General features: G+C 43.9%; 1 protein-coding gene across 2 annotated transcripts in view; it reads left to right on the top strand.

Annotated features, from left to right (window-relative positions):
- Nucleotides 1-21290, top strand: part of LOC119970052 (coiled-coil domain-containing protein 171-like) — a 282328-nt gene that overhangs the window by 12610 nt on the left and 248428 nt on the right. For both annotated transcript variants that reach the window (XM_038804011.1, XM_038804010.1), the window contains exons 4-5: nucleotides 1633-1807; nucleotides 5047-5237. In XM_038804011.1, coding sequence (XP_038659939.1) covers nucleotides 1633-1807; nucleotides 5047-5237 — 366 coding nt within the window. The remainder of the gene's footprint in view (nucleotides 1-1632; nucleotides 1808-5046; nucleotides 5238-21290) is intronic.

Genomic DNA, 21290 nt, shown 5'->3' with positions numbered 1-21290 from the left:
GTCTGCTCATCCACTGTAGCCACCGAAGCCCCGGTGTCAACTTCCATTTTAAGGGTTCTACCATTTACACTTAAGATAATTTCAATCCGAGTTGCCTTATTCAGTTGGACTTCTTTCAACCAATATATTGCAATGTGGACAGCAGCTGTTGTTGGTTTTTTTTTTGCATTGGCTCTTGGCCTCGTGGCAATGTCCCGTCTCGCATTCGGGTTGATGGCTCGACTCCTTACCGTTCCTTGGGTCCCAGTCTTTTCCCAACGACCATGACTGGCTCTGCACTATGTCTGTTAATCTCTCCGCAGACCATACTCTGAAGCTCCAAAGTGTCTTTTTCAGCGCACCTCATCACCTTGAGCTTTCTTGATTACTTTTCCCAATGTAACTGTGGTCTCTGCCAGAAGCGGATATTATGGTTATGGATCTCACAAACCAGACGATCACTCAACATGTCACTAAGCGCGGTTCCAAACTCTGTGTTCAGCAAGCTGGCGAAGCTTGACTATAACAGACTCTTCATGCTCCCTCACTGCAAAGTTAAACTTATAACATTGAAGGATAATTAAGGGCCCTGGGTTGAAATGTTCTTTAACTAATTTCACTATCTGGACAAAAGTCTTTGAGTCGCCCCCCCCCCCCCCCCCCCCCCCCAACTCCCTGATTCACGACAATTGTCGGCTGTGATCAAAAACATTTACTTCATTGCCAATGTGGTGGCTTGAGACATGCACTGGAGGATTCCTGTAGTTAACAAAGGGGTTTATTGATGAAATGCAAAGGCAATTAAGTAACGGGCACAGAATGCAATACAACAGGTCTTAACACTTCAGAGAATGGTAGCATGAGGGACAGGCCTTGACTTTACGGATTGTGATTCTGTACAATTCGGCTGCTGATGGCCTACAGTGCCCCATAGATGCCAGTTGTGAGTTGCTAGCTCTGTTGGGATCAATTCCATTTAGCACATTGCTAATGCCACACAACAACAAGATGGCGAATGTCCACAATGTGAAGACGGGACTTCATTTCCACAAGGACCATGCGAGGGTCACTCCTACTAATACTGTCGTGGACAGATGCATCTGTGGCAGGCAGATTGCTGAGGATGAGGTCAAGTATCTTGTCTCTCACTCATTCCTTCATCACCTTCCACGGACCATGTTGAGCAGCTATGGTTAGTGGTGGTGGTACCAAGCATCTGCTGGATCTATCATGGATGTGGGACAGGGTGTACCCAGGGGTGGTGGCGTCTGGGACATTACCTGTAAAGTAGATAATTCCATGAGTCATGACTATATGCGGCTGTTGCCTGACTAGTCTGTGGGACAGCTTTCCCAACTATGTAAAGTATAAAGTAAAGTATGTATTATATATGAAATGTAAGGAGATAGAATAGGAAATGATATCGTTTTTCTTATGCCACAGTAGGAAATGTTTATATTTCACTGATTAGATTATTCCATCTTGCTGTGGAGTTAGTGTCTTTGATACTGTCCATGCTGTGAAATTGCAGTCCAATCGCTTACCTGGACAACACTGAGGTTAAGCATTGTCATAGAAAAAACTGCAGGAGAAATTGCACTTTTTGATTTTTGTAAGTCCATTTAACCTGTTGGTGCCTTTTTATTTTCATAGCGTTCAGCATTTGACAGCCATATTGCTCGGCTGCGGGCACAACTGGAGAAAGGGGAGGCAGTGCGACAGACCCTGGAGTATGAGCTAGCTGTGGCCAAGAAGGAAGCCAGTGTTGTCCGATGCACTTCAGAAGACAGAATAGACTCTGTTCACAAAGTACATGCACAATTAAAAGGTACAAGAAAATCTAATGTTTCCAGAAAGAAATTATAACAGAAACTGACAAATAATCATTTACATAAATTAATCTGTATTGCAAGTAAAACCAATAACTTGGAATTTACAAAAAAACTGTTGGTTGCATTTCAGTTCACATTACAATCTATATCGAATGTTGTCTAAATATGAATGAATTAAAACTAGTGTTTATAATAAAAAAAAGAGAAATTGCTGATCAGAAAAACCGAACAATCAAATCTGTCATTTGTGAATGAGCAAGCATAAAATAATTGACCAGTCAGATAGGTCAATTCCTTCACCAGTTTTTGGCTACCGTTTTTCTCCTCTACTCAGATTGGTGTGGAGTTAAAAAATAACATAACATGCATATATTTAAAATATTTAGTGCACATTTCCTGTTCACCTCATCACACTCCAAGGGTTCATAGTGTTACAACAAGGCAGCCAGCGCTATGATTCAAATAATTAGATTTTCAGATGTTCACAAGATCATCAGAAATGGGAGCAGGAATAGGCCATTCAGCCCCTCAAGCCTGCTTTGCCAATCCATAAGATCATGGCTGATCAAATTGAGGCCTTGATTTCTCCTTTCCTGCCTGTTCCTGCCTGTTCCTATGTCAATCAAAAATCTGGCAAACACCTCCTTGAATATATTCACGGCTCGCAGGGGGAGAGAATTCCAAAAACTAACAACCCTTTCCTCCTCATATCCGTCTTAATTCAAAGACTCCTTGTGATTTAAAGCGATAGTTTCACATGAGCAAAAAAATATATTCTATTGGGTATAGAGCCTGCCCTCCGACAGCATACCAGCTGTAATGTTGTGGGTGACCTGTTGCCAGACAACTGCGATCATTCTAGTGCATGAATTGTTTGTTGCATGTGAGATGGCATATATTGTTTTAACACTAAAGGAAAGCTCTTTATCTAATGCACAGGTAATAAAATGCTATTCTTGTCAGTAATGCCCACTTTCTGTCAATGAATTCTAAAAACATATTGATGCTTCCAACCTGACCATGTAACTTGAAAATCCTTTTGATCTTTAAGGCTTCCTCAACAAACCAAGAATCTTTGTCTTGACGTAGCTTACTCAGCAACAATTAGACTCTGTAACCTCAAAGAGACATCTTTCAATCTGGAAGCAGACTTAATACTTCATAGATTAGACAGTATAACACATGGTCTTTAGAAGATTGTTTCATTCATCTCCACTTGAAAGATGCCTCGAGAGACGTACATGTTACATTAGCACTTATGTTGTACATGGTAGCACATTGTAGTTAGTACTTGGAAAGCCCTCTACATCTGTGTAATTTCTGTGAATAATTATGATTGACATCAGAACTAGCCATTCACAGCGTTCTCAAGCTTGCTGTTTTAATACATTACTCCTCCCATTCTCCCATCAACCTTTTTAGGGCAGTAAAAGCAACCACAACTACTTGTTTTCATCCATAAAATATTGGAAACTAGGTAAAGCATCACCATTTCAGTTTCTGGAGGTAATGTTTCTCTATTAGGTTGCAATGTTTAAGGATTAATTTTACACTACATTGCATGGGTTGCCAATGGAATATTATATTTTAACTAACTTTTATTTATATAACCACTTAAAGTTCTCTATATAAACAAGTAATAATTCTGGAAGCTCTGGTTCATTATCCAGGTTTTAAAGAACATTCCTCTTAAAAGTCCTTCATTTTAATCATAGAATTTACAGTACAGAAGAAGGCCATTTGGCCTATCGATTCTGCACCGGCCCTTGGAAAGAGCACCCTACTTAAGCCCAGGCTTCCACCCTATCCCCATAACCCAGTAACCCCACCTAACCTTTTGGACACTAGGGTCAATTAATCTTGGCTAATCCACCTAACCTGCACATCTTTGGACTGTGAGAGGAAACTGGAGCAGCCAGAGGAAACCCATGCAGACACTGGGAGAACGTGCAAACTCCACACAGACGGTCACCTGGAGCTGTGAGACAGCAGTGCTAACCACTGTGCCACCCTGCAGTCCATTTGGAATCTATTTGACTCAAATACTCATACTTGGTCAAGACAACATGCAAATGCTGAATTCAAGTTTATCTATTTGCTGACCCTCACTATGAAAGCCACAATACAAAATAGATGGAACACAAATAGCTTCTCCTTAATATAGTACAGAGTAATTTAATTATATAACTGATAATCAGGCATTTACTTCAAAGTCTCCAGGCCGATTCCTAATAAGCCTCTTCCCAAATTCTTCTGCCGATGTAATATTTCCTTTGCTCTTACTTCACAACAGGATGCTGTCCGTCCTTCAATACTGCAATCACTGACTCACAGAGCAGTACCACAGGAGAGCTGTTCATTCTGAAATAATCATTGCTCATCTCATCTATAAAATTAGATTCTAGAAATACCTGCTAGAAATTGCTTAATGTCTGTAAAATCAATGTTGCACATCTCACCTGGCCCTAGGCTGAGATGACTTCCAACTGCTGTGGAAACATTTGGGTGGAATTTAATGCCTTGACCCACAGCATATTTACAGATCAAGGGGATGCTGGGTGGGGACCCCTCTGCCTTCTCGCCTCAACCCTGATTGGCAACTAATGCCCAATTAGGGGCCTCATTGCACCACGGGCAGTGCAGTCACAATAAGCATGATTGAGGGACCTGGCGTCGGGAAGGAGGGACCCACTGAGAGCCACTACCTGCCTCAACCCCCATCCTTCCCCTATCTGCGGCCTGATACTCTAGACTATCCCAGACCTCTGCCTGGATTCATCGCCAGTAGCTACCCACCACTCCTGCTGGCGCTGCCTGCACTGGACATTTACAGACACCTGGCTGGCAGCTCTCCAAAAACTAGCCTTTTGTGTGTTTAAAGGTCCCGTGATCCCAGGAAGGCTTTCCACTGGAGAGGCACTTGATGCTGGCAGGCCTTCTCCAAAGAAGGTAACATGGCGCTCTCGCTAGCTGAGCAGCTGGCAGACAAGGCCCCTATCGCATGCATTAAATCCCACCCTCTGTGGCTGTCTGTCTGTCTATCTGCCTGGTGTCTCTGTGCGACACTGTGACTGCGTGTGTATGACTGTGTGTCTCAATATGTGTGTACGAATATTGCACATTATTTATGTGGAATATTTTTGAAATTTGCAACACTGTAAATTAACATTGTAAACCAAAACTGCAACTAATGCTTTAGGCAGCAGCTGAATGCTCTCTATTGGTGTCTTAACAGTGCAAAATTCAGAACTTCAGCAGAAGGTGAAGGAGTTGGAAAAAACTCTACAAATTTCTAAACGAGCAAGGGAAGATGATCTGCAGCGCTACCAAAGTGAACAAGAGGATAGGGATAAAATCATTCAGACCAGTAATACAGAAAATGAGTTCCTGATTGCTGAGAGGAATCGAATTGATGCAATACTGCAGGTACTAATGAATAACCAGCATTTCTTTCCAAAATTGTGTTTATGCATGTTCGTAAAGCAAAAGGGACAGGGTTATGTGCATGTGTCAGATCTAGTAATGTGGATGCACTGGCGTATGGACAAAGTGTCCAGGTTAGACCAGAGTGTTCGTCTGTAAATTGTCATGATCCTGGTCTACAGTAATGACTTTAACTTTTTGTGTAAAAACGTTTCAAGTAATTGAGTTGTGTGAAGACCTCCTTCAAAGACTCATCCCAGAATCTCCGTCTGTTACATAACTGCAACTTCCATAATTCTCACATCCACCACACATTGACGGTGTTCTCTTTCTCCGTCTCAAATTCTCAGATTTTTGCCTTTGCTGTTGGTACTTTATTTCTGGAGACTCTAGTTTGATGTTGAATAGAGAAAGTTGGGAGTGTGTGTGTAATCATTTGGTCTCTGTGCACAAGTGCAGTATCTTGGTCCTTCTGCAAAAAGGGATTTATTTTTTCTTGGTTTTTCCATTGTCTGAAGTCTTTAATCCCTTTAATGCTTGAAGGTCTTCTCGTGGGTTCTCGAGAAAGAGGGGTGGTTGAGCTGCCTGTAAAATCAAGCTGCTACAAAATCTATTGTACCTAAAGGAATCTTCTGCTTGCTCTCTTGAACCTTTCAACCCGTTGAAGAATTTCTGCATGTTAAATCCAGCCATTGCCTCCCCTCTTCACAAATGATCTGATGCTAAAGGAAAAACCTGTACATTTCACTGTGGTAAATAATGTGAGCTGATCATGATGTCTTCCATGTGAGTGTGTCAATAGGCTCTTCTCAGTTGGACTGAGCTGACATCATTTGCCAAGTCCTTCAAGAGAGGTGAATTATGTTAAATGTTACACTCATTGTAAAATCATTGTATGGACAACATTGTGCATTTAAGATTAGACATTTTCTGAAAGGAATTTCTGTCTTTATGATTTGGTATTTGTGTGCACGCTGTGCAGAAATTCCACTTGAGTGAGTAACGTGATTAGTTCCGCCATGCCATAACTTGTTGGGACTTCTGCCCAGCTCCACAGACCCTCAGCGCAAAAGTATACAGGTAATTATTGTCGCCTCATGCCCCATTTATAATCGAGGTAAGGTTGAGTTTGCTGAATTAATGTAGCTCTGATTGTACAGCTACTTAGTGCATTACAGAACAGTGCTGAGGTTTCTGAACAATAAAATATTCAATTGATCGGCAGGTTGCCCGAAGGTAGCATTTTTACCAGTTGTTCTCCGAATTTCATTGAAATTTTAAACCTCTCAAGTAATAAATTAAGTATTTTGACAGTCAGACCAGAACTGATCTTCCGTTGACTAGCAGTCTACGCACAAACTACAATTAGAAATTAAATGAGGGTGGATATTACTCACAGTTCAGGAGATAACTTTGTGAATATGAGATCCTCTAACACTAATTTATATACTTGTGCCTTTCAAGGGCAAACTCGTCAAGTAGATTGAACCTACACTGGATACTGTCCATACTGCAGTGCATCCATGTTATTAGATCCGAGACATGCACATAACCCTGTCCCTGTTGCTATGTGAATCCGCATCAGCCATTGGCCTCTGCTGCAATGTATTTCAGTTATTCTTGTCCTCTCTGATTGTGGAGCAAAACATGTGGATCTGAATAGTGCAGTTAGTGGTGAAGAAAAGGCACTACTCGCTGACCTCTAAGAAAGGTAGCGGTCTCTGTGGAATTAATCTTGCCCAATTGTCAATTTCACACCAGCTTCAGCTATTAAGAATCTTGGGCATCCAGCAGCAGTAATGTTGTTAAACGGGCTGAGTAGCCTAACACATTGAAGAATTCTTATAGACAGCAAGCCAGGAACTATAAAGCAGTGTTTATCCTTCATTCTGTTTGGAAAATAAAGATGTGATTTAAGGTATGTTACGATCCGAGGACCAGACTGGGTTCGTTAAGAGGAGACATCTGTCGGCTAATATCAGGTGGTTACTGCACGTTATAATGATGCCCTCAGAGAGACCAAGTATGGAGGTGGTGGTCGCCATGGATGCCGAGAAGGGGGGGGGTTGTGTGGAGCATAGGGTCTCGCTGTATGCGGATGACTTGCTGATGTATATTTTGGAAGGTATTGGGGAATTATAAGGATTTTGGAGGAATTCAGCCAGTTCTCGAGGTATATATAAATCTAATATGGGGAAGAGCGAGGTGTTTCCGATCCAAGCGAGGGGGCAGGAGAAGAGGCTGGGGGAGTTGCCGTTTATGGGTGGTGGGTGGTGGGGGGAATCTTTCGATATTTGAGCATACAGGTGGCGGAGGGTGGGAGCAGCTGCACAAGCTGAAGTTGGCTTGGTTGCTGGAACAGATGAAGGGGGACATTAGGAGATGGGATGTACTCCCGCTGTCATTGGCAGGATGGGTGCAATCAGTGAAAATGACGGTTTTCCCGAGGTTCTTGTTTGTGTTCCAGAACTGCCCTATTTTTATTCCTAAGGCTTTCTTTAGGAGGGTGAATGCGATGGTTTTGGGGTTTGTTTGGGTGGGTAAAACCCCGCGGGTGAAGAAGGTGCTGCTGGAGCGGGGTGGGGGGGTGGGGGTGGGGGGGGGTGGGGGGGGGGGTGGGGGGGGGGGGGGGGTGGGGGGGGGGTGTGGGGGGGGTGGGGGGGTGGGGGGGTGTGGGGGGGGGGGGGGTGGGGGGGGGGGGGTGGGGGGGGGGGGGGTGGGGGGGGGGGTGGGGGGGGGGGGGTTGGGGGGGGGGGGGGGGGGGTGGGGGGGGGGGGGGGGGGTGGGGGGGGGGGGGGGGGGGGGGGGGGGGGGGGGGGGGGGTGTGGCGGGGGGGGTCAAGCTGGCTCTCCCGAACTTCATGAATTATTACTGGGCTGCGAGATTAGCAATGCTGAGGAAGTGGATAGTCGGGAAGGGGTTGGTATGGGAGTGGATGGAGGTAGCCTCTCGCAGGGATACAAGTTTGGAGGCATTGTTGACGGCGTCTCTGCCGTTTTCGCTGGCCAGGTACTCCAAAAGGCCAGTGATGGTGCCCCTTAGGGTGTGGGGACAGTGGCAGCACCTGGGGCTGGAGGGGGGCCTCTGTTTGTTTAGTTTGTTATTTGCAGCTCTGCTGGTTTGTTTTGATTTGTATTACGTTGATTGTGTGAATAAATGCCTCCATAAAATATTTTTGCATGGTGGCGCAGTGGGTTAGCCCTGCTGCCTCACGGCGCCAAGGTCCCAGGTTTGAAACCCCAGCTGTGGGTCACTGTCCGTGTGGAGTTTGCACATTCTCCCTGTGTTTGCGTGGGTTTCACCCCCACAACCCAAAGATGTGCAGGTTAGGTGGATTGGCCACGCTTAATGTCCCTTAACTGGAAAAAATGAATTGGATTCTCTAAATTTATATTAAAAAATATATACATTTCAAAAAAATGCTGTTACGATCCCAGTTAATATAGCTGCATGGGACGATCCCAGAATAGAACCCTGGCTCAAAAGACTTTCCAAGTCAGGGTGGTGAGTGACTTGGAGGGGAACTTGCAGGTGATGGGGTTCTCTGCAGGTGGTGGGGTATCGATGTGTTTGCTGACTCTGCCCTTCTAGATGGTAGTGGTTGTGGGTTTGGAAGCTACTGCCCACGGAATCTTGGTGAGTTCCTGCAGTGCATCTTGTAGATGGTACACACTGCTGCCACCGTTCCATCAGTAGTGGAGGGTTTGAATGTTTGTGGATGGGTGTCAATCAAGCGGACTGCTTTGTCCTGGATGGTGTCGAGCTTCTTGAGTGTTGTTGGAGCTGCACTCATCCAGGCAAGTGGAGAGTATTCCATAAAACTCCTGATATGTGCCTTGTAAACAGTGGACAGGCCTTAGGAGGTGAGTTGCTCACCTCAAGATTCCTAGCCGCTGACCTATTGTAGCCTAAGTATTCATATGGCTAGTGTGTTCCATTTCTAGTCAATGGTATCTCCCAGGATGTTGATAGTGGGGATACAGCGATAATAATGTCATTGAATGAAAAAAATGAAAATGAAAATCGCTTATTGTCACGAGTAGGCTTCAATGAAGTTACTGTGAAAAGCCCCTAGTCGCCACATTCCGGCGCATGTCCGGGTAGGCTGAATCGAACCGTGCTGTTGGCCTGCTTGAAAAGCCAGCGATTTAGCCGAGTGAGCTAAACCAGCCCCTGTTATGTCAAGGTACAAAGGTTAGACTCTCTTGTAGGAGATGGCCATTGCCTGGCACTTGTGTGGTGTAAATGTTACTTGCTACTTGTCAGCTGAAGCCTCAACATTGTCCAGGCCTTGCTACATTTGTTCATGGACTACTTCAGTATCTTAGGAGTCGCGAATGGTGCTGAACATTTGTGCAGTCATCAGTGAGCATCCCCATTTCAGACCTTATGATGGAAGGGAGGTCATTGATGAAGCAGCTGAAGATGGTTGGGCCTAGACCTGAGGAACTCCTGCAGTGATATCCTGGAGCTGAGATGATTGACCTCCAACCACCACAATCATCTTCCTTTGTGCCAGGGATGACTCCAACCAGCGGAGAGTTCCCCCCTGATTCCTATTGACTCCAGTTTTGCTCGGGCTCCTCGATGCCATACTCGGCCAAATGCTGCTTTGATGTCAAGTGTAGTCACTCTCGCCTCACCTCTGGCATTAGCCTTTTTGTCCATGTTTTTACCAAGGCTGTAATGAGGTCAGGAGCTGGTATAACCCAAAATGAATATTAATGTGCAGGGAATTGATGCGCAAGTGCCATTTGATCGCGCTGTTGATGATCCCTTCCAGTACTTTACTGAAGATTACAACTAGACTGATGGGGTGGCAATTGGCTGGGTCTGATTTTGTCCTGCTTTTTGTGCACAGAACATACCCGGGCAATTTTCCACATTGCCCGGTAGGTGCCAATAATTGAAGTCAATAACCAATAGACGTGAGTAATTTCAGACCATAAATTCTGTCTCTATTTTGATTAGTTATTTGTTGCCAAGGGCCAGTCTGTATCTTGTTTTCATGTTTTTGCTTTAAGACAGCTGTCAGTTATTCTGCCATTAACACCTCCTCTGGACCAATGCTTTGTTTTGTTACCGCATCTCTTTTATTTAATCTCTTCCATTCTTTAACCTATCCCAGACCTTTCCTTTCGTTCGAACACCCCCTCCTCCTTGTAACACGATAAAATCCATCCCATTTCTATTCCCGTCAGTTCAGAAAATGAATCTTATTCGATTTGAAACAGTAACCCAGTTTCTCTATCCACCGTTGCTGCCAGACATGTTGAGTTTTTCCAACGCTAGTTTTTAATATCAGATTTTCAAAATCTGCAGTATTTTGCTTTTGTATTATATTGTTGAGTAGCCAGCCTTATTAAGATTTTGATGTAGATAAATTATTTTTTTCCTCCTCAAGAATAACTGATGTTTAGAATTTGAATGACGTGGCAAAGAAATCTCACTCCTCCAATAGGAACCACTTGTTCTGTCTCTTTCAGATTATGAACTCTTCAGTTGCGAGGTAGATTTGAAATAACGCCATCTCTCATGCAACTGGCTTGCAAGGAGGGGCAGGTTTAAAAGGTTCAATCCTCTGTAGATCTGAGCATATTCTCCAGATTGATTCAATAACTACCACATGGGCGACAAGGTGTTGCTTCACAGCGCCAGGGACCCGGATTCGATTCCTGACTTGGGTCACTGTCTTTGTGGACTCTGTACGTTCTCCCTGCGTCTGCGTGGGTTTCCTCCGAGTGCTCCGGTTTCCTCCCACAAGTCCCGAAAGACATGCTGTTAAGTGAATTGGACATTCTGAATTCCCCCCCCCCCCCCCCCCCCCACGTGTACCTGAACAGGCGCCGGAATGTGGCGACTAGGGGATTTTCACAGTAACTTGATTGCAGTGTTAATGTAAGCCTACTTGTGACAATAATAAAGTTTATTATGAGTACAGGTTTAAAAATCATCTGCAGTTGAAGTATTGCATCTGTTGCAATTGCAACATTATTTTAATTGTGGCAATGTTTGGTTCCCACCATGCCACCAAAGTTTACCACTCTCCTGTGTGAAGCTTGCTGAAAGATCATTCACTGGCACCGTGGTAGATACCAGTCTTATTGTGAGGTTATTTTTGCCTGTTCCATCTGTATTGTCAAATGCTACTGTGTCTTGAGGAAGATTTGACTATATAGGTTTTAATTAGTAAATCTAACCAAATATATTTGTCATAATTTACCAATAATTAGTATTTGCTGTTTGAGCAAGCAAAAGTGACATATCTGTTCTTGAAGATGTAATGGCATGTAACTGGAGCTGCAGGATTGTAGTCCATAACATTTTATCTTTTTTTGTCTGAAATATTCAGAGGGTAACAAACAGGATTTAAAGTTAACGGTGGATTTTGTCTGCTAATCTGTGATGTTTCCATCTGTTAAAAAAGAAAGGGATTGGTACAAATAAAAGAGTAGCAAACGCCGAAATTTGGGGAAGCTACAATGTTGTACATGAAATTGCTGTTGTAAAACATTTCCTAATACAGATAATGACCTCTCCTGGCCATTTTCTGAAAAGCAGTCTAGAATTGTGTGTGCTCGTGTGCTAAATGCACATTAAATGTTCTGTTAAGCAGCATATGGTAGTTTAATGAGTGTGGGAGGAGACTGAAAAATTAATTGAACCTATCCACATCAAGCATTTGTTTCAAGAACAGATTTGCCAAATGTATGTTCCTTCTGTACTTTGATCTATGTTTCACTGATTTTTTAGTTTTATTTCTTCCTTTCTCTCTCTTAACCCCCCCCCCCCCCCCCCACAAATGGTTTTACTCACCTTGGTATATACGTGATTCAGCATCAGTGTTCAATGCTCTTTTAGTTTTACAAAGAGACAAGCTGCAAAGGGGTTACATTATTATTTCTGTAATTCTGTATGGCGAATATAGAAATTTGAAAATAACTTTCTGATGTGGATGAATAATGTTTGAGTTGTGTCTCCTATGTTACTGACTGAATGTTAACTAGTTCTCCAAAGCATCTTTGTTGGAAATAGAAGCCATGACTTCAGTGGCAGTAAGTTGCCACACAAGTCTCAAAAACAAAAATGTCCAGTCAAGCTGTTTGGTGGTGGTCTTCAAAGGGTAAGCTTACCTACCACCTCGAGCAATGCTATATGTATAACCCCAGCAGACTGACTGAGCCGAGATTTAACATCTCCAAAAGACAACACCTCTGACATTCCCTCAGCACTGCAGTGGATTGTTGTTGGTCTTTGATTTAGTGCTCAAGTTCTGCAGTGAGGCTTGAAACTTTGAGCTGCAAATTTGGAGCAGAGTGCTCCCACTGAGCTAAGCTAACACCAAGAAAAATACTTGCATTTCTATAGCCCCCTTCATGACTACCAGATGTCCCAAAGTGCTATACAGCCAATGAACTACTTTTGTTTTGTTCGGTTTTAAACATTTTATACCTAAAACAACACAAAGCAAAAAGAATAACAGATGAACTCATACCCCCCCCACCACCTATATCACTCGAAAAATAACCACCATCCCTACTCCCCCTCCTCTTATCAGTTGACGGTGACCAACTCTTTCAAGTGAATAATTAACAGACCCCATCTCTGATGGAACCCATCAATCATCTCCTCCCCCCCCCCCCCGCAAGGTTAACTTAACCTTCTCAAGATACAAAAACTCCATCTAGTCCCCCCTCAGACACTCGGCACATGGCGAAGAATCTGACCTCCACCCCAATAGGAGCCGTCTGCGAACAACCAGCGAGGAGAAGCGCCGATATAGTGCTGTAGAACAAACCCCAGAACTTCCCCAACTTCGGACAGGACCAGACCATGGGGACATGATTGGCTGGGTCTCTCCCACACCTCTCACAAGTGTCCTCCGTCCCATCAAACAACCGGCTCATCCTTGACCTCGTTAGGTGCGCCCTGTGTATAACCTTTAATTACATTAACCCCAACCTCACACATGAGGTTGAGGTGTTCACCCTCTGCAACACCACAGCCCCTCCTCTAGAGCCAGCCCCAGCTCCTCTCACTTGGCCTTGACCTCCTCCAATGATGCTGCATCATCCTCCAGAATCCTCCCATAAATCCCCGAGAGGATTTCTGTTAACAGAACATAAATCCCCGAGAGGCGGAACATGGGATGCCCCTAACTCATTCCCCTATAGTAAGAAGTCTTACAACTCCAGGTTAAAGTCCATGCAACGGATGAGGTGGACAACGTTGGCCGAGTTGCATGAGTATGTGCCAAGTACCTGGTGGGTGGTGTTCTCATTTGTAATGATGGTACCCATGTCGATGATCTGGCACGTCTTGCAGAGATTGCCATGGCAGGGTTGTGTGGTGTCGTGGTCGCTGTTCTGAAGGCTGGGTACCCCTCTCTCTGGATCTGTAAAGACTTAATTACCTGCAAATGTTCCCAATCAAAGTATCATATTGCATCTTTGACTTTGTTATATATATATATCGTGATTCAAAAGAAACCTAGATCATAGAATTTACAGTGCAGAAGGAGGCCATTCGGCCCATCGAGTCTGCACCGGCTCTTTTGAAAGAACACCCTACCCAAGCCCACAACCCCACCCTATCCCCATAACCCAGTAACCCCACCCAACAGGAAGGGCAATTTTGGACACTAAGGGCAATTTATCATGGCCAATCCACCTAACTTGCATATCTTTGGACTGTGGGCGGAAACTGGAGCACCCGGTGGAAACCCACGCACACACGGGGAGAACGTGCAGACAGGCAGTGACCCAAGCCGGGAATTGATCCTGGGACCCTGGAGCTGTGAAGCAATTGTGCTAACCACTATGCTACCGTGCTGCCTGTTGGACTTTAACCTGGTGTTGTAATACTTCTTGCTGTGCTCACCCCAATCCAACGCCGGCATCTCCACATCATCATTCCCCTATGACTGTGTAGGTTGCTTCCAGTGTTGAAATGAGTCAGCCGTATTGACTGGCCTCGTTTGATCGGTGTTCCTCACTGACAAACCTGGCCTGGCTTCCCTCTGCATCCACCCCAGTCGCAGACTGCTGACCACTTCCCGACCAATACTCCACGTTGTGGGAGTGCAAGCTGCTGTTGTGCCGGCCGTTTAACACCTTGACTACTGAGCCGTAGGTCGCAAACTACTGATTGGTGGCGGAGGACGAGCGAAGCAGCGCGCAGAGGAGCACCAGAGCGGAGCTCCAAGCCGGGGCCACCATTGGAAGCATCGCAGGCCATGTGGACACACGTCAGCTCCTTTTCTCAACCCCCCCTCTCCAACCCAAACACGCGCAGCGACCAGCACACAGCCCAGCGTTGTGCCGACGTGCTCCCTCAAACAGTGCAACCAATCGGGGCTGCCCTTGGCCGGCATTCTTAAAAGCCGGTTGTGGCCATTGGGGACTTCTTCCCTCGATCGGAAAGGCCACAACCTATCGCTCCGGGTCCCACCGGCAGGTTGCGACCCTGAATTTGGAAACCCCACCCGGCCCAGTTATCAATGCTTGTGAAAAACTGGCTCACCCAACCCGTCCAAAACCATACCTGGTTCTTCACCCTCGGATGGGTTTCCTGGAGAAGCACCACATCAGCTCGCCAGCGTTTTAAATGTGAAAAGCCTCTCGCCTGTTCCACTGGTCCACCCATCGGACCGGGGATCTCTCACCACCCCTTGGAACACCACTGCAAACCACCTCCCAATCTGAAAAACACCCTTCCACCACCACTCTCCTAATCCTTGCCACTTGACCCATTTCTATTCCCACCCTCCCACTTTTCCCTCAACTCTGTTTTCCCCAAGTCAAATAGAAAGTTATTGTGCTGTGGTCTATTACCTCGTGGTTCAGTTATTTTTACTCTCTTCATTGCTGGCAGAATTGGCTCAAAGGTTGCCAATTTGCCTAGTTTTCTATCCCAGCACAATCTGTACCCATGCACGTGTAATTTGAGTTTTGATAGTCTGAAGGGCTGCTGTTGGTTAAGTTAGGAGCCGAGGAATAGGAGAAGACCATACACCCCCTCGAGCTTGTTCCACCAGTCATTTAGATCACAGCTCATCTGGGTCTGAACTCCATCTACCTGCCTTGATTCTGCAATCCTTAATACCCTGAACAAAAATCTATCCATCTGTCTTGATGTTTTCAATTGATTCTCCAACCTCAGCAATATTTTGGAGAGAGAGTATCAGTTTTCCACTAATCTTTGTGTGAGGAAATGCGTTGTGACATCACTCCTGAATGGCCGAGCTGTAACTTTAAGGTTATACCTCCCAGCAGACTTGTTGATAAAATTTGCTTGTTCTGAAAAGACCAAATGGCTCACTGAGCAACTAAGGAGAGCATTATTGTGCCTATTTAAACTTGGATTTGAATTTTGGCAACTCAGCTGCTACCCTTCATTTGCATGTAAGTTGGTGTTTATGAGATAGCTTTCATAGCATTTTCTTTTTGGGCAGTTTCAAAATAAGGGGTTTCCCATATAAGATGGAGATGAGGAGGAATTTCTTCTGAAGGTTGTTGGCGTTTGGAATTCTCTTTCCCCCAGTGAGCTGGAGACTGGGCTATTGAATATGTTCAAGACTGCGTTGGGCAGAATTTTGATCTGGGGAACAATCAGCAAAGTGGAATTAAGGGCACAATCCAATTAGCCATGATGGTATGGAATGACAGAGCAAGCTTGAGGAGTCAAATGGCCAACTCCTGTTCCCATTCATGTGATCTTGCATTCTTCTAGCTGATTGGTCCAAAACTAGCATGCTTAACTGATGAAAGGTTACTGACCTGAATTTTGTTTGTGTGATTATTGGCAAGCTCTTGCATCTAAGATATTTACAGAGTCAAATGCAGACCATAGAAATTTACAGCAGAAAGAGCATTTGACCCATGTGCTAGAATAATTAGAAACGATTTCCTTTATCACCTACTCTCTCTATAATCCTGTATCTTCCTCAGCCTCAACTATTTATTTAACTTTTCCTAAAATGCCCAATGGCCTTTGTTTGAACCACTCCCTGTGGCAAATCATTCCATATTCCCAACAATCCACTGCATGAAGGAATTTATTTTAGTGCCTTTCTTGCTGATAATTTGTTGCCGACTCCTCAACCAGTCAAAATAGCCATTTTCCATTTACTCTGTAGAAACACTTTGTAAAAGGTCTTCGCCTTTCCTGCTCCAGTGTCCCAGGATTCTGCTCATACCTGTCATTCCGTCTCTGCTAACATCATAGTGAATCTTCACTGACTCTTTTCTCTGGCTTTAATGCCCTTTCTGTAACTGGGTGGTCAAAACTACACGCTACCAATGCGTTGTGCTAACTCAATATTACTGGGTACACTTGTATGCTTTATGCCCATTTTTGTAAAATCCGAAATGCTTATCGTGGGGGGCTTAACCTATCTGCTCTTTCATGGAGTTGTGAATTTGATCTTTGAGGAGTCCCTGCCACTCATGCACTTCAGCATCTTTCCATTGCACATCTTGTCTCCTTTTTTGACTTTTCTCCCTAAATTAGTAACATCACAGTTATCTAAATTAAATTGCTTCTTTCACCTAATAATCCTGCCTGTTGGCCAGCCAACCTTCATGAAGTCTTTTATTATCCTCCATGCTTTTTGCCAAGCCCCTTACCTCTGTATTGTCAGTAAATTTCAAGATTGTGCTCCATTTTCACAGTAACTTCATTGTAGTGTTAATATGAGCCTACTTGTGACACTAATATTATATTCTAGTCAAAATCCTATATATTCTGAACGTATAACAAAAATAGGCACCTCAGCTTCATTTGCAAAGAACAACACCCATTTACAGAACTTTTTGTTTCCTGTCCAATCAACCAATATGCAGTCCATATAAGGAGAAACTGTATAGGCTGGGATAGTTTTCTTTAGAGCAGAGAAAGCTGAGGGGAGGTTACGATTGAGAGGTTTGAGGCAGCTGTTTCCCTTGGTCGAGTGGTCCGTCACAAGGGAGTGTAATTTTAGGGTGAGGAGCAGGAGATTCCAAGGGGATTTGAGAAAAAAAATTCACGTGAGGGTGGGGAGAATCTGGATGCGTGGCCTGGGAAGGTAGTGGAGGCTGGAAACCTTACAGCCTGTAAAAAACACTTGGCTGACCGCCTGAAACAATCTCACATTCAAGGATACGGGACAAGTGCTGTTCAGTGGGATTAACCCGCGATTAGGAGTAGTTAATATCAGTGCAGACTCGTAGGGCCTGTTCTGCGCTGTATGACTATGACTCTGTTGCTACATTTCCTTTTATACACTAAGTCTGAATTCTTGCAATTAGCCTCCTTGAGACCCTTTATCAAATATCTTCTGAAAATTTGTATACGTCACAGCCATTGCATTCCTTTATCCCATACAATCAGTTGCTATTTCAAAAATGTTGACTTTTTGAGCACAATTTTGCTTTGACAAAACTTGGTTATCATTGATTAGCGTAAGTATTTCTAAACATTCGCTGATTTGATCTTGATGGATGAGTCCTAAGAATGTTGACACCACTCTTATTAGACCCAACTGTTTTGCAGTTACCCAGATTATCCTTCTCCCTCCTTTGAACACCAATGTTACAATTACTAAGCTACACTCCAGTCTCATGATCTGATTTTAAGGAGGATTGTAAAACATTGCCCAGAGCCGCCTCCATCTCCTTTGAGTTCTTTCAGCAGCTTATGATGCATGTCAGCTGAGCCCGCTGATGTTTCGTCCTCGAATCCTAATTTTTCAGATTCAATTCGTTTTCTGCAACAATCTCTACATTTATTCCATATCCTCTTTGTAAACCTGCACCCTCACTTCCAGCATCATTTGTGAAAACTGATGAAAAATATTTAATGACATTGCCATATAGGATCTGAGTACTCCTAACCCCTTTGTTTGTATTTTTATACTTCTAAAACGTAACCTGTTTCCTTTTGTTTTTCTAATTTCCGTTTTCATTTTCCCCATTACGCTTTCTTTGTTCCTCATGATATTTTGCCCATAAATTTTATCGGTTGACCCTTTTTATGCTTCAATTTAATTTTAATCTCCATCTCTCCATGGATGATGATATTGGAAAACGATGAAGGAAGACAAGTTGAGAAATATTGGAAGGGTTCCGGTAGACATTTGGACAGGTGAAACATAACTTTGTGCAGCTGTGCAGGGTGATTTTATCCACTGCACGTTTCCAAGAGTACATCTGTGCAATTATAGTCACTTTACATGAAATGCGATTGTTATATAAGCAGTTTAGATCTGTGTCCTGAGCAATGTGAAATCATTGCAAATAGGGCATTACTTTGTTTCGAAATGGTCAGCTGTTATTCCCCATTGACATGCAGTTTAAGTCAACTGTACATTGAGATTTTAAGATATTCTTAAGTCACTTGTTATCATTTACTAGTAATTTTACATTAGCTCCAGTAAATTTGCATTGTTAAATAATGTCAACTGAAAATAACTTGTTACATAATGTTAGCGATGTAATTATGGTGTTTACCATGTGGCTATATTTGGCTTTGTGCCCAAATTGTTGAGGTATTCTGCTAAAGATTGAGCAGGAACTAGGTGTCCTTTTAAGAACTTAGTGACACTAATTGTATACAAATTGTGTTTAATCATCTGCAGAAGGTGGACATTAACTGGGAATTCACTTGTGCTCCTATAAACAAAAACAGACTGAAACTGAGCTGTGAATTATGAGGCGCATATTTGCATTGGGTATTTCTGTAAATAAAGCTAATAAAAGTGTTTACATATAGGCTATAGTTTTTCTGCCTTTCTGGACTAGAATAAGAATCATTGGGGCGTAACTTCCTGCAGGCAGTGGGAAGCCACGGGCCGCCGATTTTAAAAGAGAAACGTGTGTGCTTACCTGCGCTCTGATGTGTTGAACCTTCCTTTCTCTGCGGCCTGGGGCCTCCAGCGTGACGGTCTGCGGAGGAGGAGTGCAGCTCCCGCCACCTTTTGATGCAGCCAGCTTCGGAACACATTCAGGGCAGGCATATAAACAGCAGATTTAGATTGAAAACGGGCAACTTTTTAAAAATAAATTTAGAGTACCCAATTTTTTTCCAATTTAGGGGCAATGGAGCAGGACTGTGGGTGCACAGTGGTTAGCACTGCTTCCTCTCAGCATCTGGGATCCGGGTTCACTTCTGGCCTCGGGTGACTGTGTGGAGCTTGCGTATTCTCCCCGTGTCTGCATGGGTTTCCTCCAGGTGGAAATCCACCTTTCATCCCACAGTCCAAAGATGTTGGTTAGGTGGATTGGCCAAGCTAAGTTGCCCCTTAATGTCCAGGGATATACAGGTTAGGTTCCGGGGATAGGGTGGGGGAGTGGATTCAGGGAAGGTACACTTTCAGAGGGTCGGTCCAGACTTGATGGGCTGAATGGCTTCCTGCACTGTAGGAATTCTTTTGCATGCTTCTAGGAAATGCATGCAGACACGGGGAGAATACATACACCACACAGTCGACCAAGGTCCAAATGGTGTTGAAGCAACAGTGTTAACTAGTGTGCCATCGTGTTACCCGTGTTAAATATGTTTCTGCCTAATTTACTTCAATTATCTTCATTTATAATGATCTCAATTAAATGTTGTGTTCTGATGTTTCGGTAAGACATTTGTAGAAGCTTGTAAAGCTTTTAATGTAAAATATTTATTAACAATTATTTTATAAATACAAAACTTTGAAACCAGTTAACATTTAATTTAATGTTTAGGTTTATCAGCAGAACAATGACATAAAATAAAACTATCTCAACTTTTACAAATTTTTTTCAATAAACTATATTTTCTCACTTAAACAAAACGGTTCTGTCTATTTGTAATGGAGCGGGAGGGAAGGGGCGGGGGGGGGGGGGGGGGGGAAGGGAAGGGTTTTGCTAATTGTTAATTTACCAGCGCAACAGCTGCTGAAATGCACACTCCTCCTCTGACATCATTTTGGGATGTCCTTTGGCAGTACACTCTTCGCGGTGGGTAATTGATTCTCTGCAATACCTGTCAGACAGATGTTTCACATTAGCTTACCGAAGGCTTGTATATGTCAACTAAGGCATTAAACTTTGTAACCGATTTGAAGTAATCACTGAGGCTTCTAAGGATGACCATTACATCAGGGAGATTTGTAAAGAACTCCGCTTAAAATACATTGCAAAATCCAAATGTCTTTAGTTCTGAATCAGCTGGGAGGACAGGCGTGCTAACGTTAGTGTCCTTGAAGGAGTCAATAGCAGCAGAATTGAGGCCATGATTATCTGTAACCAACTCCGCTGGGCCGCCCATATGCTTAGGATGCAAGACTCCTGACAGCTAAAGCAAATCTTCTTCACCCAGCTCAAGGAAGGATCCTGAACAAGAGGAGGTTAAAGGAAGCTCTTCTAAGACACCTTGAAGATGTACCTCAAGAAATGGAACACAGAAGTCAATGCCGGGGCGACCTTTGCTCAGAAGAGATCTACTTGGAGAAACCTCCTGATTGATTTGAGAATATCCGAGGGCATGAGGAAGGCCAGGAAAAGGAGCCTGATAAAGGAATACCCGCGACCTAGAGTCCAAGGGTTCATCCCACCTTTTGGAAAATCCTGCCAAGTGAGTGATTGAAGATGCGGCTCCAGGATTGGGCTCACCAGCCACGCAAGGACCCACAGAGCCTGTGACCAGTAACACTGAGTATCATAGGTGGTCAATCATATCCGTTAGTGACTGATCACCACATTCTATCCATTAGCGCTCCTTTTAATGAAATTAACATCCTCATGACAAACCAAAGTTTAACCAGACCGTCGTGCTGCGCATATGTGGTGCACCTGCGACTTAAGTCGCAATTCAGGAAGTTACAAGCCCATGTGTTGACCATTGCTGAAGGTAAAGCAAAGTTGGGGAAGTACATTTGGCTGAAAGTGCCCTACCATTGCTTATTTGGAAAAAGAGTGAGAATTTTTGAGTCTTTAATATCCTTAATTAGCAAAGTGAAGCACCTCATCTATCTTCCCTTTCCATAGTCCTCATGACTTGATGCTTCAGTGATGTTGCTGATTATGAGGAGCAAATGATTCTATT

Source organism: Scyliorhinus canicula, chromosome 8 (assembly GCF_902713615.1).
Source record: "Scyliorhinus canicula chromosome 8, sScyCan1.1, whole genome shotgun sequence".
NCBI classification, from domain to species: domain Eukaryota; kingdom Metazoa; phylum Chordata; class Chondrichthyes; order Carcharhiniformes; family Scyliorhinidae; genus Scyliorhinus; species Scyliorhinus canicula.
The sequence above is the reverse complement of the archived record's forward strand: the minus strand, read 5'-3'. Positions and strand labels throughout refer to the sequence as shown.